This window comes from Polyodon spathula, chromosome 6 (assembly GCF_017654505.1).
Source record: "Polyodon spathula isolate WHYD16114869_AA chromosome 6, ASM1765450v1, whole genome shotgun sequence".
In the NCBI taxonomy this organism is placed as follows: Eukaryota; Metazoa; Chordata; class Actinopteri; order Acipenseriformes; family Polyodontidae; genus Polyodon; species Polyodon spathula.
This window is the reverse complement of record NC_054539.1, coordinates 30787475-30807547: the sequence shown is the minus strand read 5'-3', so window position 1 is coordinate 30807547 and position 20073 is coordinate 30787475. Positions and strand designations below refer to the sequence as shown.

Here is a 20073-nt window from a genome sequence, read left to right as displayed (position 1 = left end):
ATAGTCCCCTGTTGGTAACTATAGTTCATCCCTTGGGGGCCATAGTTACCCACTATTAGCCTCCTCTGTAGTCCATATTTACTATATTTATATTACACACACAATGCTTCTTTCCATAAATAATAGTTTTACTTCAAACTATGAACACTGCAGCACTGTGAGATAAAAGAAAGTTTGTTTTATTTTAGTGCAAACTGAATGCTGCTCTGAAACAGCCTAGCTCACATGCGAGTAACCATTGATTTAAAATTATAGAAAATTACACAACTCTTCAATTAAGTCAAAATACTAGCCAAGCTTTAAAAAAGTGATATTTATATACACAGTAAGTCAACATGTAGCTTCTTTCGAAAAAGAAAAAAAAAAAGATAACCAAAATAAATGCCTAAAAAACATAGATAAGTAAAGCTGCTAACACGTTGTTGTTAATTATGTCAACACAACAATGCAACAAAGTGATAAACTGGTTGATCCTTATACTGTATCACAATTGTTCCAACTCCTACAAGGCTATGATTGGCTGAATTACTCTTCCTTTAAGCTGTGATTGGCTGAATTGTCCTCCCTTTAGACATTAGACATAACAGTTGACCAACTTCAATCTATAAAGACGTGTTATGCAGAGCGCAAAGAGACAGATACAAATCCAAAATTATCTGTCGTTATTTAGAAAAAAGTGATATCTGTTAGATACAGATATAATATTCTTATTTGGCATGCCCCTATTTTTTTCATAACAGTACTCCCACGCATTTGGTGCATGAAACGGGTTACTGTATTCTGCTGGTTTTAATACAGCATCTGTCTGCACTTACAATCATTTGTATGTAAGTTGTTAGCGTCGTTCTCGCACTTCAGTTTATTAAAACATGCAATCTTAAGTTGTTTTTTTTTTAATATACAGACTGTTATTATAGCATGTTAAACTTGTTTTTCTTTTTTTTTCTGTTTTACAGCTGCCCCTGTACTTTTAAATGTATTATTTTTATAATCGTCCAAGCAGTGGTGAGCTTCGGATATTTTAGTGAATTAAATAATTTCACTTGTTGAGTCTAGTGACTGAATTAAGGGCTAATTTTACAGGTTTTAGATTTTATTTTTAGACCCAATTTAGACTATTCCATGGATATTATACTTTACAAACCTGTACAATGAAGCAGTGGTTTTATGGCAGTGGAAACCCATAATACTAGGTAAGTTAGAACACTGCATATGTTATAAAATTCAACAGAGCATAACACATACTGTATCTGTTTTTTAGTTTTAATTTATTTAAACGGTTGTATTTATTCTAATAAATAATGCGTGCAAATTACGTTAAAATTGAGTGTTTCTTTCCCTTATTACTGGTCAATCATCTACCAATGCACAACGGTTGAATTATGTGTTAGTCTGCCTTCCAGTCTTCCAGTTTAAAAAAACACACTTTATCAACTTTTTGGCCGATTACTTAGGGGGGCATTGCAAATCTTAGAGCTGAGCTTGATTAACCTCCCCCAGTTAAGAGACACAGGAAAAACATAGACACATATTCCAACCCACCGGCACCTCATTCCTCCCCCACCAAATCATACCTTTTTTCGCTGCACATTTACAGTGTTATCCGCAGGGCACAAAGTGCCATACTAAGCCACTTGCAAGGCAGTCATTCCAATATCTGGGTCTCTGCACTGACTAATATACAAAGCGGCTTTAAACCCATGTTTATGTCCACAATAGGATGCACTTTTGCTGTCGTCTTCGTCAGCATTTTTACTAAATACATTTTTTTAGCCATCTTAAAGTAGTACTAGTTTGTAGTGGAAGTTCCTAATGTTCTCTTCATTGCATCACAAGGAGGACTGACTGAAATCAGACAGTTGTGCGGGAGGTGTGTGGACTCTTTATTTAAATTAAGTGCCGGTTATCAGAGATTTGGCGTGTACCATCAAAACTGGTATGTAGTGGAGACCGAGACAGACTGCAGTTCAAAAAAAAATAACTATTTTATTATAAATAAACAAAAAATAAAGTGCACACGGGCAAAATAACAAATACTCAAACACAAATAAAGCAAAAACAAAACTCACAAAAATAACAGTTTCCAGGCTGGGCAATGCCTTCACTGGATTCAAGTTTTTTTTTTTTTGGTTTGTTTGTTTGTTTTTTTTTTGTTCCTAGTGACAAGGTGCAGAGAGACTAATTTGATTTCCTTATGGCAAACAGATTGCGTCATTGGTGCCCAGGCACCGAAAATAGAGCGGTTGGGCGCAATATATTCATTTCCGTAACAAATTGGTAAAGATTCTTAAGTTAATTCTTAAGTCAAGGTTCTGCCTATAGAAAAAAGTACCGGAACAGTATTCCGGCTCGACTACACCACTGCAGACGCCAATGGCGGCTAAGCCCGAAAATATAGTTGTCATTTTTTTTAATTGAGCTATTAAAGGGTTATAGAACACCTTGCCATGCTAACAGAAATACATTTTACTCAGCAGAAGTAGAACACATGTAGTAGTGGATTTCTTTTGTTTAACTTTTCAGTGCTACACTAGAATTTATTTACTGAGAGTTTGTTGGGATAAAAACCAAACAAAAGAATGTGCCACTAAGTGTAGAAATGTAAAAACATCAATAAAAATGTAATGGTTAGCCACTGTATTTTATTTTCACTTAACACATTTAAACACTTTGAAAACTGAGTATGTGGAATAGTAATGAAGTTTGTAAAGGCTAAAAATACCATTTTGATGCAGCATCGAAAGGTGATAGAAGAACTGAGACGTTCCCGAAAAGATTTTGAAGAGATCATCCAGGCCAAAGATAAAGAACTGGAGGAAACCAAGGTACTAATCCTTTTTTTGCTCTGTCCCTTTGAAGTTGTATTTCAATTCAGACAGAGGTCATATGTGCCTAAGACTTATAGTGTAAGACCAATCATTTTCCACTTTTTATTTCCTTTTTTTAGTAAAATTGAGCTGTTCCATTAATAAACAATATTTGTGGTAGACTTAAAATACAGTAACTTAAACCAGGTGACAAACTAATGTTAGGTCTACATGCTGTCATCCTGCCTTAGTTTAAATGTGCTTAAATATAGCTTTCAAATTTCAAATTCAAATCAGGTGTATTTATTTAACCAGGATAAGCCTGTGAAATACACATCTCAATTACAAGGGGTCTGAACATCGTGGTCATAGTCAATATTTACAGGATTTAAACCTTGGTCAGAGTTACAATAAATATTTGAGTGATTTTAACAAGGCATTGTGAAGAGGCAATTTTTATGTTTGAATGCAATGAGTTTCAAAGATGAGATGCCTGATGTATGACAGCCCATATTAAATCTCAATTTAGGAATTTTAAAAGAAGGCTCTTCATTTGATCTTTTTGCATAGTAAGAGTTACATGTCTAACAGAGATGTAAGGTAACTTGCATTTACGGTAAACACCTTATGGACTAAACACAAAAAATGCTTCTATTCTCCAGCTGAGCTACCCCAAAGTTTCGCAGAGAGCACAATGGTGCTGGTTGTAATCTGCATTCAATATAAATCTTGCAGCACTATTATAGATGGGAACCAACATTGTCAGAACTGTATGGGATACTGTAACACGGCAAGGAGCCCTGTACATTGATTTGTTTATTTTTAGAACAGGGGGTCTCCCCTTCCACCCCTGTGTTATTTTATGTTTGTTTATTATGATTGTATTTATATATGACGGCGTAGCCGTGAGTTTTGTTTGTTATTGTTTTAAACGTGTTCTGGAAGAGGCGAGGTAGGAAGCTCGTCCTCTGCCAGGAATAATTAAAAAACCTTGTGGTAATGTGTGGCTGTCATCTAGTGTGTTGTTAAACTAGTCGGCAGTCACACAATTAATAAACTTGTGCAGATTGTGGCCGAGGGGTAATAGAATAATTAGGAGCTAGTTAAACCCCCGGCCACGGTATTTAAGTCTGCATTTCTCCCTGCTCTAGGTGGGTGTTCGGAGGTGGAACGGGAGAGTGAGAGGAGAGAGAAATTTAAATAAGACAAGCGTATAAGATCAGTGAAGGTGATTGCCCAGCCTGACCTGTATTATTGTGTTTATGGTTTGTTTTTGTTTGCCTTTCTATTTTTGTGCTCTGCGAGCAAGTGTTTTTGTTTAAATATTTTATTTATTTTGGTATTTAATTAAACTGTGCCGCAGCGAGTTTTCCACTGCAGTACCTTGGGTTTGTTTTTGTTCCTGCTGCTGGCCTGACGTCACTACTCACGGCCAGCCTGTCACAGATACACACATATATACCAAATCAACATAATCTTGATAAAGTATTGGAATTATGATTTATTTGAAGGAAGAGAAGGAGAAGGCTAAAGCCCAGAAAGAAGAAGTTTTAACTCAAATGACTGAAGTGTTGGAGAATGAACTGCAGTGCATCATCTGTTCAGAGCTTTTCTTTGAGGTAAATTATTTGGCTGCATTTTCTTGTTCGCTACCCTGACCACAGTACACAATTTTTTTCAAGTCACATTTTTCCAGATATTAGTGGTCTGCAAGCCAGTGTATTTAAATTGGAACTGGTCTAGGTCAGTTTGTCGAATATTTGAAATAATTTCTATCAGCTATTTATTTATCTTGAACTGGTTAATTTGATGACAGCTTTGTCTTAAATCTGTAATGATACCTTGATATAATCTGTAAAGAAGTATTGGCACCCTATGCTTATACTCTCGTATCACTCAAGGTAACAGATTAAGGGCAAGCATCTAGTGAACTTTCAACCACAGAAACATTCATGACAAGTACTGGCACTCTTGCTTTAATAGTAGTTTGAGTCCGACACTTTTTTTTTTTAAGTATTTTTTTTTTTTTATGGCTTTCAGACATTTATAATAATTACTAACCAGTATGTTACATCTTGTTGGTGAAATCTGGGCCTGTTTATATTTCCTTCAGCTCAGAATTGGGTACAGCTTGGCTACAGCTTTTTTCAGATCAGATCAGTCCAAAGCATTTCTATTGGATTGAAATTTGTTGATTTATGAAGGCCATTCCAGAACTATTATACTTTATTTTCTTCAAGAAATCCAGAGTTGACTTAGCCTTATGCTTTGGGTGGTTGTCGTGTTGGAAGGTAAACCGTCTGCCAATCAGCCTACGAGCAGATGGTATCATTGAATGTTTTGGTACAGGATGCATTCATTCGATCTTCAATCACATAAATGTCTCCAGTCCCTGAACTGCTGAAACACCCCAATATCTTGATCGGACCACCTCCATATTTAACTGCAGAACTATGGCCAGAAGTCTTGCATTACTCTGTAGAAATAACAAATTTTGCTTCATAAATTCAAATGAAATCTGCTGAATAATGTTACGTTAACATCTTGAATTACTTACCCCTTTGTTGTTTTTCATAAGGGCAGTTTAGCAAGCACAGGGTCTCTACCCCAGTACATTCCCAGATATTGTGCAATGCATTTTGATTACCATCATGGGTGTACTTACTGAACCACCTAATAGTTTGGATGTGTTTTTCCTTTCTACAGGCTGTCACATTGAACTGCGCTCATAGCTTCTGCTCGCATTGTATAAACCAGTGGAGGAAACGAAAGGATGAATGCCCCATATGCAGACAGGGTATCTTTGCTCAGACTCGTTCTCTGGTTCTCGACAACTGCATTGATAGAATGGTGGAGAACCTGAGTTCCGAGATGAAAGAGCGACGTGAAAACCTGATTCGTGAGCGTAAAGGTGAGAGGTGCGTAGAGCTAAGACAGAGACATATATATATATATATATATATATATATATATATATATATATATATATATATATATATATATATATATATATATATATATATATATATATATAATGTGTGTGTGTGTATCTATAACAAAAACACTGTCAATGTTTAAAGTGGTGATATCAAACACAAAAGCCCAAGTTAGGAGAAGCAATTGGGGCAACCTTGTCAAGCATCAAGCAAATGGGCCCAAGATTCGTGCAGTTGTTGCTTCTAACTTGGCTTCTTTTTTGATTGCTCCACTTGACATTGAAATGCTCTTTGTACAACTTCAAGTGGATTGTGACCATTCCCTTATCAGCTGTGTTGTAACTAGAAGATGCTGAGACACATGTGTCAAGGAAAGAGCTCAACATAGACTGAAGTGTTCTTGGTTGTCCTTACAAGCACTACTACAGAAAGAAAGACAGCCAGGGAATGGGAGAGTATGCTTTGGGAAGACACCGACAACATACAGGTAAGACACAGATAGATCAGGTCACACATGGACAGACATTTAGCCCATACAAGAATTCCTCAAAGAGCATGAAGCAGTATATTTCCAACAATGAAGATGATGAGGAAGACCAATAATGGTGTCCAGTGCAAGAGATAATGAGAATGCAAGGTAAGTGTATGGGAAGTGACAGTTGATGGGGCACGCATTGCAGATCCAGGGCTGGGGAGTTGGAGCATTTTTTTTGCTTGTGCATTATCAATGTTTTTTGTTGCAGATGAGACTTTTGAGCTGATAAGGGAATGGTCACAATCCACTTGAAGTTGTGTAAAGAGCATTTCAATGTAAAGTGGAGCAATGAAGCCAAGTTAGAAGCAGCACTTGTGTGAATATTGGGCCCCAGCACCTTTCCAATTGTGCCTATGCTTGATGCTTGACAAGGTTGCCCCAATTGCTTCTCCTAACTTGGGCTTTTGTGTTTGATATATTGGTAAACGGCTTATTTTTCCACCTGGTATTGCCACCACTAACCTTCGACCAGACATTGTCTTGTGGTCTGGATCATCCCACCTTGTTCATCTGATGGAGTAAACACTGCACATCATCCTGAGAACACCATCCCTACCGTGAAGCATAGTGGTGACAGCATCATGCTATGGGGATGTTTCTCTGCGTCAGGGCCTGGAAAGCTCATGAAGATAGAGGGCAAAATGGTACAAAGTACAGAGAAATCCTGGAGGAAAACCTGCTGAATTCTACAAGAGACCTGGGACTTGGGAGAAGATTCATCTTCCAGCAGGACAATGACCCCAAACATATAGCCAAAGCCACACTGGAGTGGCTTAAAAACAAAAAGGTCAATGTCCTGGAGTGGCCCAGTCAAAGCCCAGACCTAAATCCAATTGAGAATATGTAGAAAGAGTTGAAAATTGCTGTTCACCAAAGGTCCCCCATCCAACTTGACGGAGCTTGAGCAATTTTGCAAAGAAGAATGGGCAAAAATTGCAGTGTCCAGATGTGCAAAGCTGGTAGAGACTTATCCAAATAGACTCATGGCTGTAATTGCTGCCAAAGGTGCCTCTACCAAATATTGACTCAAGGGGGTGAATACTTATGCAATCAATTATTATCTGTTGTATATTTGTAATTAAGTTAGAACAATTTGCAGATTTTATTTTTCACTTTGACATTATGGACTTTTTTTGTGTTGATCAGTGGCAAAAACTCATAATTAAATCCATTATGATTCCATGTTGTAACACAATAAAATGTAGAAAAGTCCAAGGGGAGTGAATACTTTGAGAGCCACTGTATATACAGTGCTTATAGAAAGTTTACACCTCCTTGAACTTTTTTTCACATTTTGTTGTCAATGCCTCAGTTTCATGCATTTAAATGAGGATTTTTTCCACTTATCTACACACCATATTCCACACTGTTTAGGGGAAAAAAGTATTTATTGAGAAAAAAAAATTATATATTAAAAATATAAAACTGAAAGATTGTAATTGGATAAGTCTCCACCCCCTGAGTTAATACTTGGTGGAAGCACCTTTGGCAGCACTTACGTCTGTGAGGCTGTTGGGATAGGTCTCTACCAACTATGCACACCAAGATTTGGCAATATTTGACCATTCTTCTTTACAAAACTGTTCAAGTTCTGTCAAGTTCCTTGGGGAGCGCTGATGGACAGCAATCTTCAAGTCAAGCTACAATTTTTCAAATGGATTTAGGTCGGGGCTCTGACTGGGCCAATCAAGGACATTTACCTTTTTGTTCCTTAGCCAATCCAGTGTAGCTTTGGCTGTGTACTTTGGGTCGCTGTCATGCTGAAAGGTGAACTTCTGTCCCAGTTTCAGCTTTCTTGCAGAGGAAGGCAGGTTTTCCTAAAGGACTTCTCTGTACTTTGCTCCATTCATTTTCCCTTCTATCCTGACAAGTGGCCCAGTCCCTGCCAATGACAAACATCCCCATAACATGATGCTGCCACCATCATGCTTCACAGTAGGGATGGTGTTCTTTAGGTGATGCGCTGTTTTGGGTTTGCGCCAAACATAACGCTTTGTATTTAGGCCAAAAAGTTCCATTAGTTTCGTCAGAAAACTTTTTTGCCACATGGCTACAGAATCTCCTGAGTGGGTTTTTTTTGCATACTTCTAACGGGATTCAGGGTGGGCTTTCTTGAGTAATGGCTTCCTTCTTGCCACCCTACCCTACAGGCCACATTTGTTGAGTGCTTGGAATATTGTTGTCACATGCACAATTTGACCAGTCTTGGCCATAAAAGTCTGTAGCTCTTGCAAAGTTACCATTGGCCTCTTAGTAGCGTCTCTGATCAGTCTCCTTCTTGCTCGGTCATCCAGTTTGGATGGATGGCCCGATCTAGGTCGGATCTTGATGGTGCCGTACACTTTACACTTCTTAATAATCGTCTTAACCGTGCTCCAAGGGATATTCAAAATATAATATTGTAAACACATTCATCTCTTCATCTATTTTATGCTGTTCTTTCAGTTATTTTTGCTTGTTTGGGAGATTGCCATATGAATCTTCTGGGTATTGTTATTTACTTTATTATCCTTTAAACTCTACAAATTTCTTTACATTTCTTTAGCATGTTTCATCCCCTTTGTGCTGCAGAACCTCAAGTATTTTTCTCACGCATTAAACCATGTTGCAGCAGTGCTGTTACACAATTTTACCACTTGGTGGAGCCAAATATAATAGCGTATATGTGGTTGAAATTGTTTGCATGTAAAAACTTTAGCTGAACACTGACAGATTTTGGATATGTTTCATTCCCTAACCTGTTGTTTTATGCAAGCTGAGCATAACTTGAAAAAGAAAAAAATAGAGCCAAACTATTACTTTTGTAAACGAATGTTCTAGCGATTATATAATATATATATATATATATATATATATATATATATATATATATATATATATATATATATATATATATATATATATATATATACAGTACCAGTCAAAACTTTGAGTACACCTGCTTGAAACCAGGTTTTTCATGACTATCTATGCTTTTAACTGTGTAAACTTGTCTATAAACACTTAATATTTCATTATATGATACATGTACTTATATAAGCTGATAATCATAAGTGAATTGCATTCAACAATTTAATTTTTAAATGAGAATGTAAATCTTGTCAATTTAAATGAAATGGTCACCCAAAGCAAGGGGATTTCAGTCTGAAGATGTTTTCTGAGTTAACTACCATGTTACCTAATTAACCTTTTGTCACCAATTATTGTTAATAGGTGACGGTCCATGATTACTATAAATATAGGTAGCATAGGCACAAGTTTGTCATTCCTGAATGTAAGGGAGCAGAAAATGGCAAAATACGCTCAGTTAAGCAAAGAAAAAAGACTGTAATTACTTTAAGAAATGAAGGTCAATCTTTAAGACAAATCGCAAGAACTTTGCAAGTGTCTAATTGCTGTGGCCAAGACCGTCAAACGATTTGAAGAAACTGGCACTCATGAGGACCGAACAAGGTCAGGCAGGCCAAGGGTGACCTCAAAATCAGAGAACAAGTTCATTCGAGTCACAAGTCTGCGAAACCGCCGATTAACTGCCCCTGAAATACAAGCTCAGCTAAATGGCAATAGAAGTACTGATTTTTCAACATCAACTGTTCAGAGGAGATTGCGTGAAGCTGGCCTAACTGGAAGAATTGCTGCAAAGAATCCATTGTTAAGAGTGCAGAATAAGAGGAAGAGACTTGCCTGGGCCAAAAAACACAGAAACTGGACGTTTGAGGAGTGGAAGTCGTTGTTATGGACCGATGAGTCAAAATTTGCAATATTTGGATCCAACCGCCGAGTATTTGTAAGACGCAGAGAGGGCAAGCGCATGAGTTCTGCATGTGTGGTTCCCGCTGTCAAGCATGGAGGAGGCAGTGTCATGGTCTGGGGTTGCTTTGCTGGTGACAGAGTTGGTGATCTTTACCAAGTCCATGGCAAGCTCAACCAGCATGGCTATCATAGCAGACTTCATTCCATCAGGATTACAACTAATTGGGCAGTCCTTCATTCTTCAGCAAGATAATGACCCAAAATACACATCAAAGTTGTGCAAGAACTATCTGATGAAGAAGGAAAGTGAAGGACAACTCAATCTAATGACCTGACCTGCCCAGTCTCCAGACCTTAATCCCATAGAACTTGTATGGGACGAACTGGACCGAGGAGTCAAAGCAAAGCTACCCACAAGTGCCCTACATCTCTGGGAATTGCTGCAGAAGAATTGGGAAGACATGTCGGATGATTTCCTGCTGAAACTTGTTGACCGAATGCCTTGTGTTTGTGAGGCTGTTATTAAGGCAAAGGGTGGCTATTTTGAGGAATCCAAGATTTAGAGACAATTTTCAATTTTCTTGAACATTGCTTTGATACGCCTTATGTTTTGTTTTGTATATTGTAACGTGTTTTCATTTTCAAATATTTGCAGAAACGTATACAACCTAAAACATTGTCAATTATGAAAAAAAACTAGGTCTTATTTCCGTTCCTTAATACTCATTATATACTTATCAATACAGCTGTTAAAACATGTAATTAAATGCTACAGCAATAATTTTGAAAAACTTTTGTTTTTGTTCATTAGAAGGTGAGAGTTAGTGTAAGGAAATTAAAAAGTGTAATACATTTTATGGGGTAAGACTAGCTCATGGAGACGACACTTATTTAAATAAATGAAATTGTCAATTTTAGAGTATTTTCTTTTAAACAAAATAGTACAATTTAACTGTAAACATACAAAAATGTTCGCAATTAAAAAGAAAAGCTACCAAATTGTTTTATTAGTTTGACATTATTGTATATATTTATAGTACATTTTCTTACCTTATAATCCCAGTGAAGGAGCCAAACTGACAATTTTCCTTCAGGCAGCGAACAACTTTCTCATAAGCGGGAGATAGTGAAGACACATCATGTGAGGACAGAAACTTGGTCTAAGTTAAGTTCCCCAGAAAATGGCTTTGTGAATCGGACTTAAGAGTCGGTCATAACATAGTCTGCAAAACGGACTTAAAGGGTATATAAGGACCTTTTTATTTTATTGTGTTACATGTTCCCATGTGTTGCTACAACTGTTTACGTAAGGAGTGAGCAAGTATTGCAGAATAAATAAATGATTGCATAAATTATGTAAAACACAATAATTAACAAAAATTGTGCAGTCATAAGCAACAAGTACTTGTTTGATAGGCTCCTCCTATCAGGTCAGTTCCTGAAAGTAAAAATGGCACTGTAGTCTGTTAGTGCTGTTATTTGATGCCCTTGGGGCAGGCCATACCTGCATCACAGTCTATGTGAGCAGCTTTAATATATTTTATTTAGGTTTTGGGTCTTTAGGAGTTAAATACCCATTTGGTAATGATTACATTTCGTACTTGAAAGGGAACTGTTTGCTGCCTTGGTGGGGTGTTTACCGGTTTAACTGTTAAAAACGGTAGTTAGCAAGTTAGGGGTTAGGTTCTTTGCTGGCAGCAAATAGTGTTTACAGTAATCCATCGCTTATCCGACTGCAATTGGACATTAGTAAGGGCAGATATGTAAAAAGTCGGATAAGTGAATCCTGTTTTAAATACCATTATATACAATGGTAACAATTACTATATTCACACAATTTTTGTTTTGAGATTCAACTTTTATTAGGGAGCGCCACTAAATCCCTTGTTTAACGATAAAGGGTATTAATGCTTGTGACAGAGTAGCTGTCTACCGTGTGGGTGTGTGCATTCGCTGTTGAGTGAAAGGCAGGAGATCGAGACAGAGATTGGAGTTGATACTCCCCGCAGGTAAACAGGATTTATGTACATATCAACACACTGAACAGCTCACGTGACACTACCAGTAATGGTAGCGCACAAAGCACATACAACACAGTGTACGAAAACTTTGGTAGGATCTACAATCCCTGAACTAATCTTCTGTTCAATACTAAACTAACGTTGCTGTAGAGCTTGATCATGGCAGATATGTGATGGGCGGACACGCAATTAATTATTGTAATTTCAATGCAACATTATCACAAGTACAATCTATATGGAAGTTAAACATCATTTACAGCTGTGCATACATCTTTGCTTTTTTTGAAACATTTCTGTTCTTTCTTTGCAGCTCAGTAGGTGGTAATGGTCATGATGACGATAGCGACAGCAGTAATTTCTCATCAGGAAGCAGCTTCTCTGTAATATCCACTGAAGAAAGCAGCAGCAGCTGGGACTCTGACACCTCTAATTCCAGTGAGAACTCCTCATATGATGGGTTCTACATCATCTAGACAAAGTTGACCCTTGCAGTCCTGGTCATGTTCCAGTCCTGTTCTAAATTGTGTAACTGAAGTCCTGAAGTAGTTAATTGATTTAATTTTACCAAATAAAACCTTGAGATGAATAGCCCTCCCAAGATAGTGATTTGCCTGTTTTTTATCGATGGAATGTAAGAAAAAAAACTTTTTTCTTTTTTTACAGCCGTGTAGCAAAGTGGCTGCTGATTGTGAGCAAGTGCAGAGGTGATGCAGTGCAGGAATAATCACAGACAATTGTAATCCGGTTTGGAAAGGTTTATTTTCTCTTTTTAATCCGGGTCTGATGACCAAAATAATAAACCCTGACAATACACAACAGTCTGTAATGTGTGGAGCTAAATTACAACAGGTTTACAGCACAAATAATAACACTTTATCTGCCCCACAATACTAAACACGGTCACCAGTCCAGGGTGTGTGTATTAGTGATCGTGGTGGGTGATAACAGGTATATTTTGTGACTGTGGTGAAGTGCTGTTCTAGCTTGTGCTGGCCAAAGTGACAGCTCCGGATACATGTTAGCTGTCTGGTGAATAACAAACAAGACAATTACTAACCACGAAAAACAAACAAACACTCACATATTCTCAATACACAATCCTCTGCGTCTTTCATGGTCCTTCCAGTCTTTAATAAAAACCAAGTGAAGAAAAAGATTTACGTCTTGCCTTGGCTGGCGCGTGGTCTATAATGGCAGTTAGGAGGTGCAGGGGATGGGTAACCCCCATTGCACACTAATGTACCAAACCTGTGCTACAGGCACCAAACCGGTACAAAACAGCAACTGTACGTTACACCGTGTAACAAATATATATATTTTGTTTTTGTTCCTGGGTAGTAAGCGTTATTTCCTAATTGCTTATGCCTCAAAAGTATAGAAAATGGCTATTATTCCCCACAAACTTTGCTTTTGTGACCAGGACAGTGATATTTCAAAATATCACTATTTTCAATGAGAAAACGGGCAAATGTGAGTAGTTTTTTCGAGATTTACGATTATACTGTAAATACAGTATAATCGTAAATCTCGAAAAACTACTCACTTCTAAATCTTTTGTAGTCATTTTTGTATTACTTTAGTATAAATACATGTTAATTTGGATTCATATGTTGTTTTTTTCTGACTTTATGTGAACGAAAAGACACACATTTGCCCGTTTTCCCATTGGAAATAGTGATATTTTGAAATATCACTGTCCTGGTCACAAAAACAAAGTTTGTGGGGAATAATAGCCATTTTCTATACTTTTGAGGCATAAGCAATTAGGAAATAACACTTACTACCCAGGAACAAAAATTGTGTTACATAGTGTTATTACTGTAGCCTCGGTTTATCCCTGTGGCACATGCAAAGCCCATCTGCCTGTCTAGTAGCAAGCTGAGGGCAGCAACTGTACATTCTTACTGTACATTGCTTGCTATTTAAATAATGACTGGGTTTTATCTCTGTGAAACATGCAAGGCCAGTCTGCCTGTGGACAAGCAGGTGCAGCAGCACACAAAGGAGGCACTGGTAAACCGCATTTTCTGCGAGTTTTGTGTGCATTCTCCAAGTTTATGCTGAAGAAATGTCTTTCCTGCAGCTCTACAGAGAGCTCTGTGTCTCTCACCTGTACAGCGCTCTTCCCCATCATCCTCTTATAGAGAGGTGACTGCATCCCTACCCCATGGCTCTGTCAAGGTAGAGCCACACGTTCAGAAATAAAGAAGCTCTTTGCAGGAGTTTCCCACAGGCATGCATGTCTGATGGGGACAAAATTTGCTCCATTCCGTCCAGTTCTGGTACCAAGCAGGCTTTGTTGACTGTTGCTGTCTTTAGGCTGAGGCAGCAACTGTGCATTCTTACTGTACATTGCTTGCTATTGCATAATGCCTGGGTTTTTATCCCTATGCCAGCAGCCTCCTTGACCGCTGCATTTAGTAGCCCCTTATTGGCCCAGGTTTTCAACTCTGATGCAGCTCCTGAGCAGGTAGCAGCTCCATGGAGTTTGCTGAAACGCTGCTACCTGCTCAGTCGCATTGGACATTGTGGCATCCTTGACCCATCGAGTCTGCAGATCTGGGTCTGGCCCCTGAACGGCAACATTTGAGCCATTCGAGGTTATCTAATAGGGTTAATCTAATTGACACCTTACAGAATGCCAGAGCGGTGTCCACACGTTCCCAGTGTGGGTACATGGGGTGTTTTTCAAACGTGGTGTCTGCCTAAGGGTTTTGACCCCACGACCTGTCCCATGACAGTTATACTGCAATTTTTACAAGATCTATTTGGTGAGGGGGAAATCCCCTTCTACATTAAAAGGTCTATTTGGCAGCCATATTAAGATTGATTCAGCCTCCCCATGAGCACATTTCTTGGCGCACAGTTCTTAAAGGGAGCTCGGAGGCTTCGGCTGCTTAGGAAGGACATTATCCCTCGCTGGAGGCTTAATCTGGTGCTGCAAGCACTCACAATGTCCCCCTTTGAGCTCTTTCATTCAGCGGAGCTGGAGTACTTCTCTATGAAACCGGCTTTCTTGCTTGCAATGATGTCCGCTAAGTGGGTGGGTGAAATGCAAGCTTTTTCAATTGCTAAAGCGTGCTTAATTTTTGCAGGAGCCAGGGCGAAAGATACACTTAACACCAATCCTGCTTTTTTGCCAAAAACCCTCTTGGCATTCCGCACTAACCAGACAGTGGAATTTGAGGATTTTCATCCCTCCTTTCCAGTCTGATAGAGAACGGCAGCTCCATGTGCTTTGTCTGGTGCGGGCACTAGCATATTATGTGGTCAGAACTCAGAGTTGGAGGCAGTCTGAGCAGTTTTTTTTATTTGTTATGGGGCTGTCCCATGGGAAAGGGCTGTCTAAACAGAGGCTGCCAAGATAGATTACAGACACAGTTAAGACTGCATATGAGCGAGCCAACTTGCCCCCTCCAGAAAAACTCACAGCCCATTCTACCAGGGGCATGGCAACTTTGTGGGCTTTGTTCCAGGGTGCATCTGTCAGGGACATTGGATGCAGACCGGCCGATGTGTTGTCTGCTCTGGGACCAAGTCCCATGGTCAACCCCTGTCTAGGCAGAGGCTGTCCAAATGCAGGCACATGAAGGACTGCCTATGAACTGGCCAACTTGGTGGGCACGACTGCATCACAGGCTCTGACGTGCAGGTTTGATATATCTTATTCAGGTTATCAGGGTCTTTAGGATAAATACCCATTAGGTAATGATTACATTTCTATTTCAGGGAACCAGGGTTATGATAATAACCTAACGTTATCCAAATGCCACAATGGCTATAGGGCCCTGTAACAAGGGAGATCTGTGCTGACTGAATGATGTATGGTGCTGCAGGAAGAGGGCAGCAGCCTCGTAAGATCTGCCTGTCAGCCATGGCAGTGACACAGAGAGATGCGGAAGAGGGTGTGTTGACTTTCCCTCTCTATGAGTGGCTGAGAGGCGGGCCTTGGGGGATTGCTGGGCCTATAAAATAATGCTCTGTTGTTCCCTCAGACCTGACAGTTTTTCAGTGTCTCTATACTTTGTAGTAATTCTGTGTTTCTAATTACAAGTCATTCTACAAAACCACAAAATTCTCAGTTATGTTACTGAACAATCAATTATTGCTTACAATATTTTTGTATTGCTTTTCTGTGCTGTGAAGACTATTTAAAGCTCATTTACTTTTTCAGTGAGGAAGTGCAGACAAACAAACTAAAACACTTGCCATTACACTGTAGTATGACGTATGGCCAATGGAGGCAGCAAGGATGGCTGATTTCATGCAGTAAGACTTCATGGTGTTAACATGTTTTGGTGTGATACGCTTTTCAACTATTACCACAGTTAATGAATTCCTAGAAGTTCTCTAGAAGGGCTCACCATTAGAGTAATGAGTCTATACTTGATGAGCAATTTTTTGAAACAGAAGCTTCCACAGTCAATAGCAAAATATGTCACGAAACTAACTAGCAACAAAGGGCTTTAATGTAATGCAGAGTACATGCTAGGGATTCAATTTGCATATCAAAATTAGACACTCATGTGACAGACCAAAAAGTGTGTTAAGTATCAAATGGTATTCAACCACAGTAGACTACTGTGGAAGCAGAGCACAAGTTGGTTGTAATTAGGTTTGTGATAAAGCATTAATAAGTAAATGCAAATGTCTAAACTGATTTTTTTTTTTTTTTTAATGTGAGCAGCATTATCAAACCAATTCAGTATATTTAGTAATATGAGATGTGATGAATACTAAAATATATTATTTAAACATACTTTAAACTACTTTAACCATAGTAAATATTACATTTCTCCCATCTTATAGACCCTTGCCTTTTATATAATTACTGGACATATCTACACACAGAGGTTGTAATAAATATTTACGTAAAAATAACATATGGTGGTCTCCCATTTAATTCTTAGACCCACCCTTTGGCTTGTTCTAAGTCTTAATGCTTTATGGAATTCTGGCATCAGTTCTAAGAATATTGCATTCTTGGTGGATGCTGATCCAATCTTCTATACAGTCACTGATGTTCTTTTATTAAGTATATAGAAACATGACAAGCAGAGCATTTAGGTTACAGTACACAGTCAAATATAATTACATAAAATCGACGCTTCCGGTTGGTGTAAATATAAGATGGCCGCTGAAACTTTGAGCTCTCACACTCGTGTCATGGGCTAGCTATTTTTAAATTACATTTACTGCAACCTTTATCTCATGGGACATCTGCACACAGGAATGCTGCCATTCATGAGTAATAGTACAGTTGTACAGATACGGGCTTAAAGGATATGTGTGCATATTGGTATGTGCATGTGTATGTGTGTATGTTCTATGTGTATGAGTGCGCACGTGTGTGTATGCATATATATAGTGCACTCTGTTTATAAGAATCACATCCATCCCTGTTGATTTGATTCTTATAAGTGGCTGATTCTTAAAAGTAGACTGATATGATTACAATTAGCAAAAGCATGCCTCTGCGCATCAGCAGTGTAAATACCCTATACAAATGTCAATGATGCTCAGTCACGGATGACAATACATCAAAACAATCAAAACAAGTTCTTGTGTGTTAGCAAGAGATGTCGCATATTTCTGGGGAGGGGGCTGCACTTTTGAATGCTCCAGTATTATTGGAGGAACTGAGGGAGGTGGCTTGCTCTTTGCAGAAATGCAGGTCTCCTGGGCTTGATGGCATTTCCCCAGAACTACTGACGATTTGGGACCAGGATGACCCTCTAATCCTGAACTATTAATCATTCGGTTCAGATTGGGACTTTTCACAGGGACCAGAAATCTGCACTAATAATGCTCCTTCTAAAAAAAAAAAGGAAAATATCTGTTTGAATGCACTAGTTATAGACCTTTGTCACTTTTGAACTCAGACATGAAACTATATACTAAACTGATAATGGTGAATGATTTCTTCTGGACCACACAGGCTTTATGAAGGTCTGGTTAGCTTCTGACCATCTCTTCCATATAATTGAATTGGCTTCTCAACAGTCACTGTCTTGTGCGGTTTTCTCCTTGGATGCAGAGAAGGCCTTTGATTGACATGATCCGGATTCTGTATAATAATTAGACTGCTTGTGTACAGACTGGGTTAGTCAGATCATCAAAGTTCACTCTTAGCAGAAGTGCTTGGCTGGGGTGCCCCTTCTCCTCGTTACTTTTTGCCCTTTCTCTAGAACCCCTGGCACAGGATGTCAGGCAGAGTAGTAATATTGCTCCCATTGATGTAAAGGGCTCCAAGCACCACATCTCCTTATATGCAGATGATATATTGTTATTTCTTTCTGACATACTGTATCCAACTCAATTCTCTGTGCACTGGAATTGTTTGATTATGTTGGTGAAAATCAACTGGTCCAATTCAGTGTTAATGCCTTTAAACTTGGTGGCCAAAGCAACCTGTTCCAGTTGCAAATCCCTCTCCAGCTCCAGACATCTGGTTTTACTTAACTGCTAATCAAGATTCATACTTACATCTTCAAACAATACATAAAGCGCATTTTACAAAAGCTTTGAATAAAATCAAATCCGATTTAAATAGATGGGCTCCACTGCAGGTTACTTTACATGGCAGAATATTGGTTATAAAGAAGAATGTTTTCCCCTTGTATAACGTTTTTGTTTCTGTGCTATCCCTGCTTCTCCCCCCTGGACATATTAAAGCTATTAACTCAATATGCTGTAAATTTATTTGGAATGGCAAGAGTCCTAGAATCAAGCTGGCGACATTGCATCGTCCGAAAGCATTTGGTGGATTGGCATTATTAAACTGTACTGTTGAGCTTTCCAACTTAGAATTCTCAAAGCCTGGCTTGATCCTGAATTACCAGCTTCCTGATTCTCTATTGAGGCCAAAATAGCAAAACCAATCAGACTCCAAGAGCTTGCTTTTAGTGGCCTTAAGCAGCATTATGTCTCCCATATGGGTTCTATTATTGCTAACACGCTATAGACATGGAGAAAGGTCAATAACTTTTTCAGCATTAATACTAAATTACATAAACTTTCCCCACTCTGGAATAACTTATTTCTGTTAACAGGTTCTCAACCCTTTGTCTACCCACCCTGGACTAATAAAAATATCTAGGCTTTAAATAGCATTTCCACTCCTTGGATTCTCGCAGTTTTTGTATTTCAGGCTCCGCTCATCCCTTCGAGCATACAGTGTCCCTTGGAGCTCAGCTTTACCAACTCGCCCTCTGGCTCAATTCTTTTTAGAGGGGATTGGGCTCCGCACTTTATAATTGTTTTGTTCTTCATAAAACAGCCTCCTACCAATCACCAGCATATGGAACATAGAATTAGACACATCTGATTCTACTCTGGACTGGGATAAAATCTGGGACAATATTTTTACATTCTCCAAAAATTTAGCACATTTTAAATACATCCATAGAGCTTATACGACCCCACATAGAAAATACCAACTGAGAATTGTGGAAGACCCCCTCTGCCATGGGTGCATCCAAGGTGTAGTTGGCACCTATCTTCATAAGTTTTGGGAAAGCCCCAGGCTCCAGGATTTTTGGAAGTGTGTAGGTTCAGTGATATCTGGGATGATTGTTGTTCAGGTGCTGCTGTGTCTAGGAGTGCTCCTTTTGGCAGAAGATTATTCCCAGAATGGCAAGACGTCTATTTTTTGCTGGGTTGACTGCAGCCAAAAAAGTGATCCTGGAGGGGATGGGTGGACTTCTTGGTCGGTTGCAGCTAATATTATAGCTGAGCAGTTTATTAATGGGGCTCCCCATTAGGCCACACACACATATAACATGTATTTTTATTTTCATTCATTACTGTATGTGTATGTTACTTTATATTACTACAATTTTTATATATACTTCATTTTCATTTTTCATTGCTAGTACTGTATTGTATTTTGATTTGCATTTATATCAGTATTGTGTCTGTTTTTTCTGTGTAAAACATAAAAAAAAAAAATGTTCACAAAAAATATAAATTACAGAAAATCGGGGGTGAGGAATATTCACATTTTGCTTTCAAGTGTTTTT

General features: G+C 38.6%; 1 protein-coding gene across 4 annotated transcripts in view; it reads left to right on the top strand.

The window, feature by feature from the left end:
* The window catches only part of LOC121317115 (E3 ubiquitin-protein ligase rnf8-like), a 33869-nt gene extending 14025 nt beyond the window's left edge, over positions 1–19844 (top strand). Inside the window, exons 5-8 of one of the 4 annotated variants that reach the window (XM_041252729.1) lie at positions 2736–2825; positions 4319–4426; positions 5514–5718; positions 19203–19844. In XM_041252729.1, the coding sequence (XP_041108663.1) occupies positions 2736–2825; positions 4319–4426; positions 5514–5718; positions 19203–19282 (483 nt within the window). In that variant the 3' untranslated portion in view covers positions 19283–19844. Of the gene's footprint in view, positions 1–2735; positions 2826–4318; positions 4427–5513; positions 5726–12362; positions 12743–19202 lie in introns of those variants that run through there. The other 3 variants (XM_041252727.1, XM_041252731.1, XM_041252730.1) reach the window with 3 other exon arrangements.
* The last annotated feature ends 229 nt before the right edge of the window (positions 19845–20073 follow it).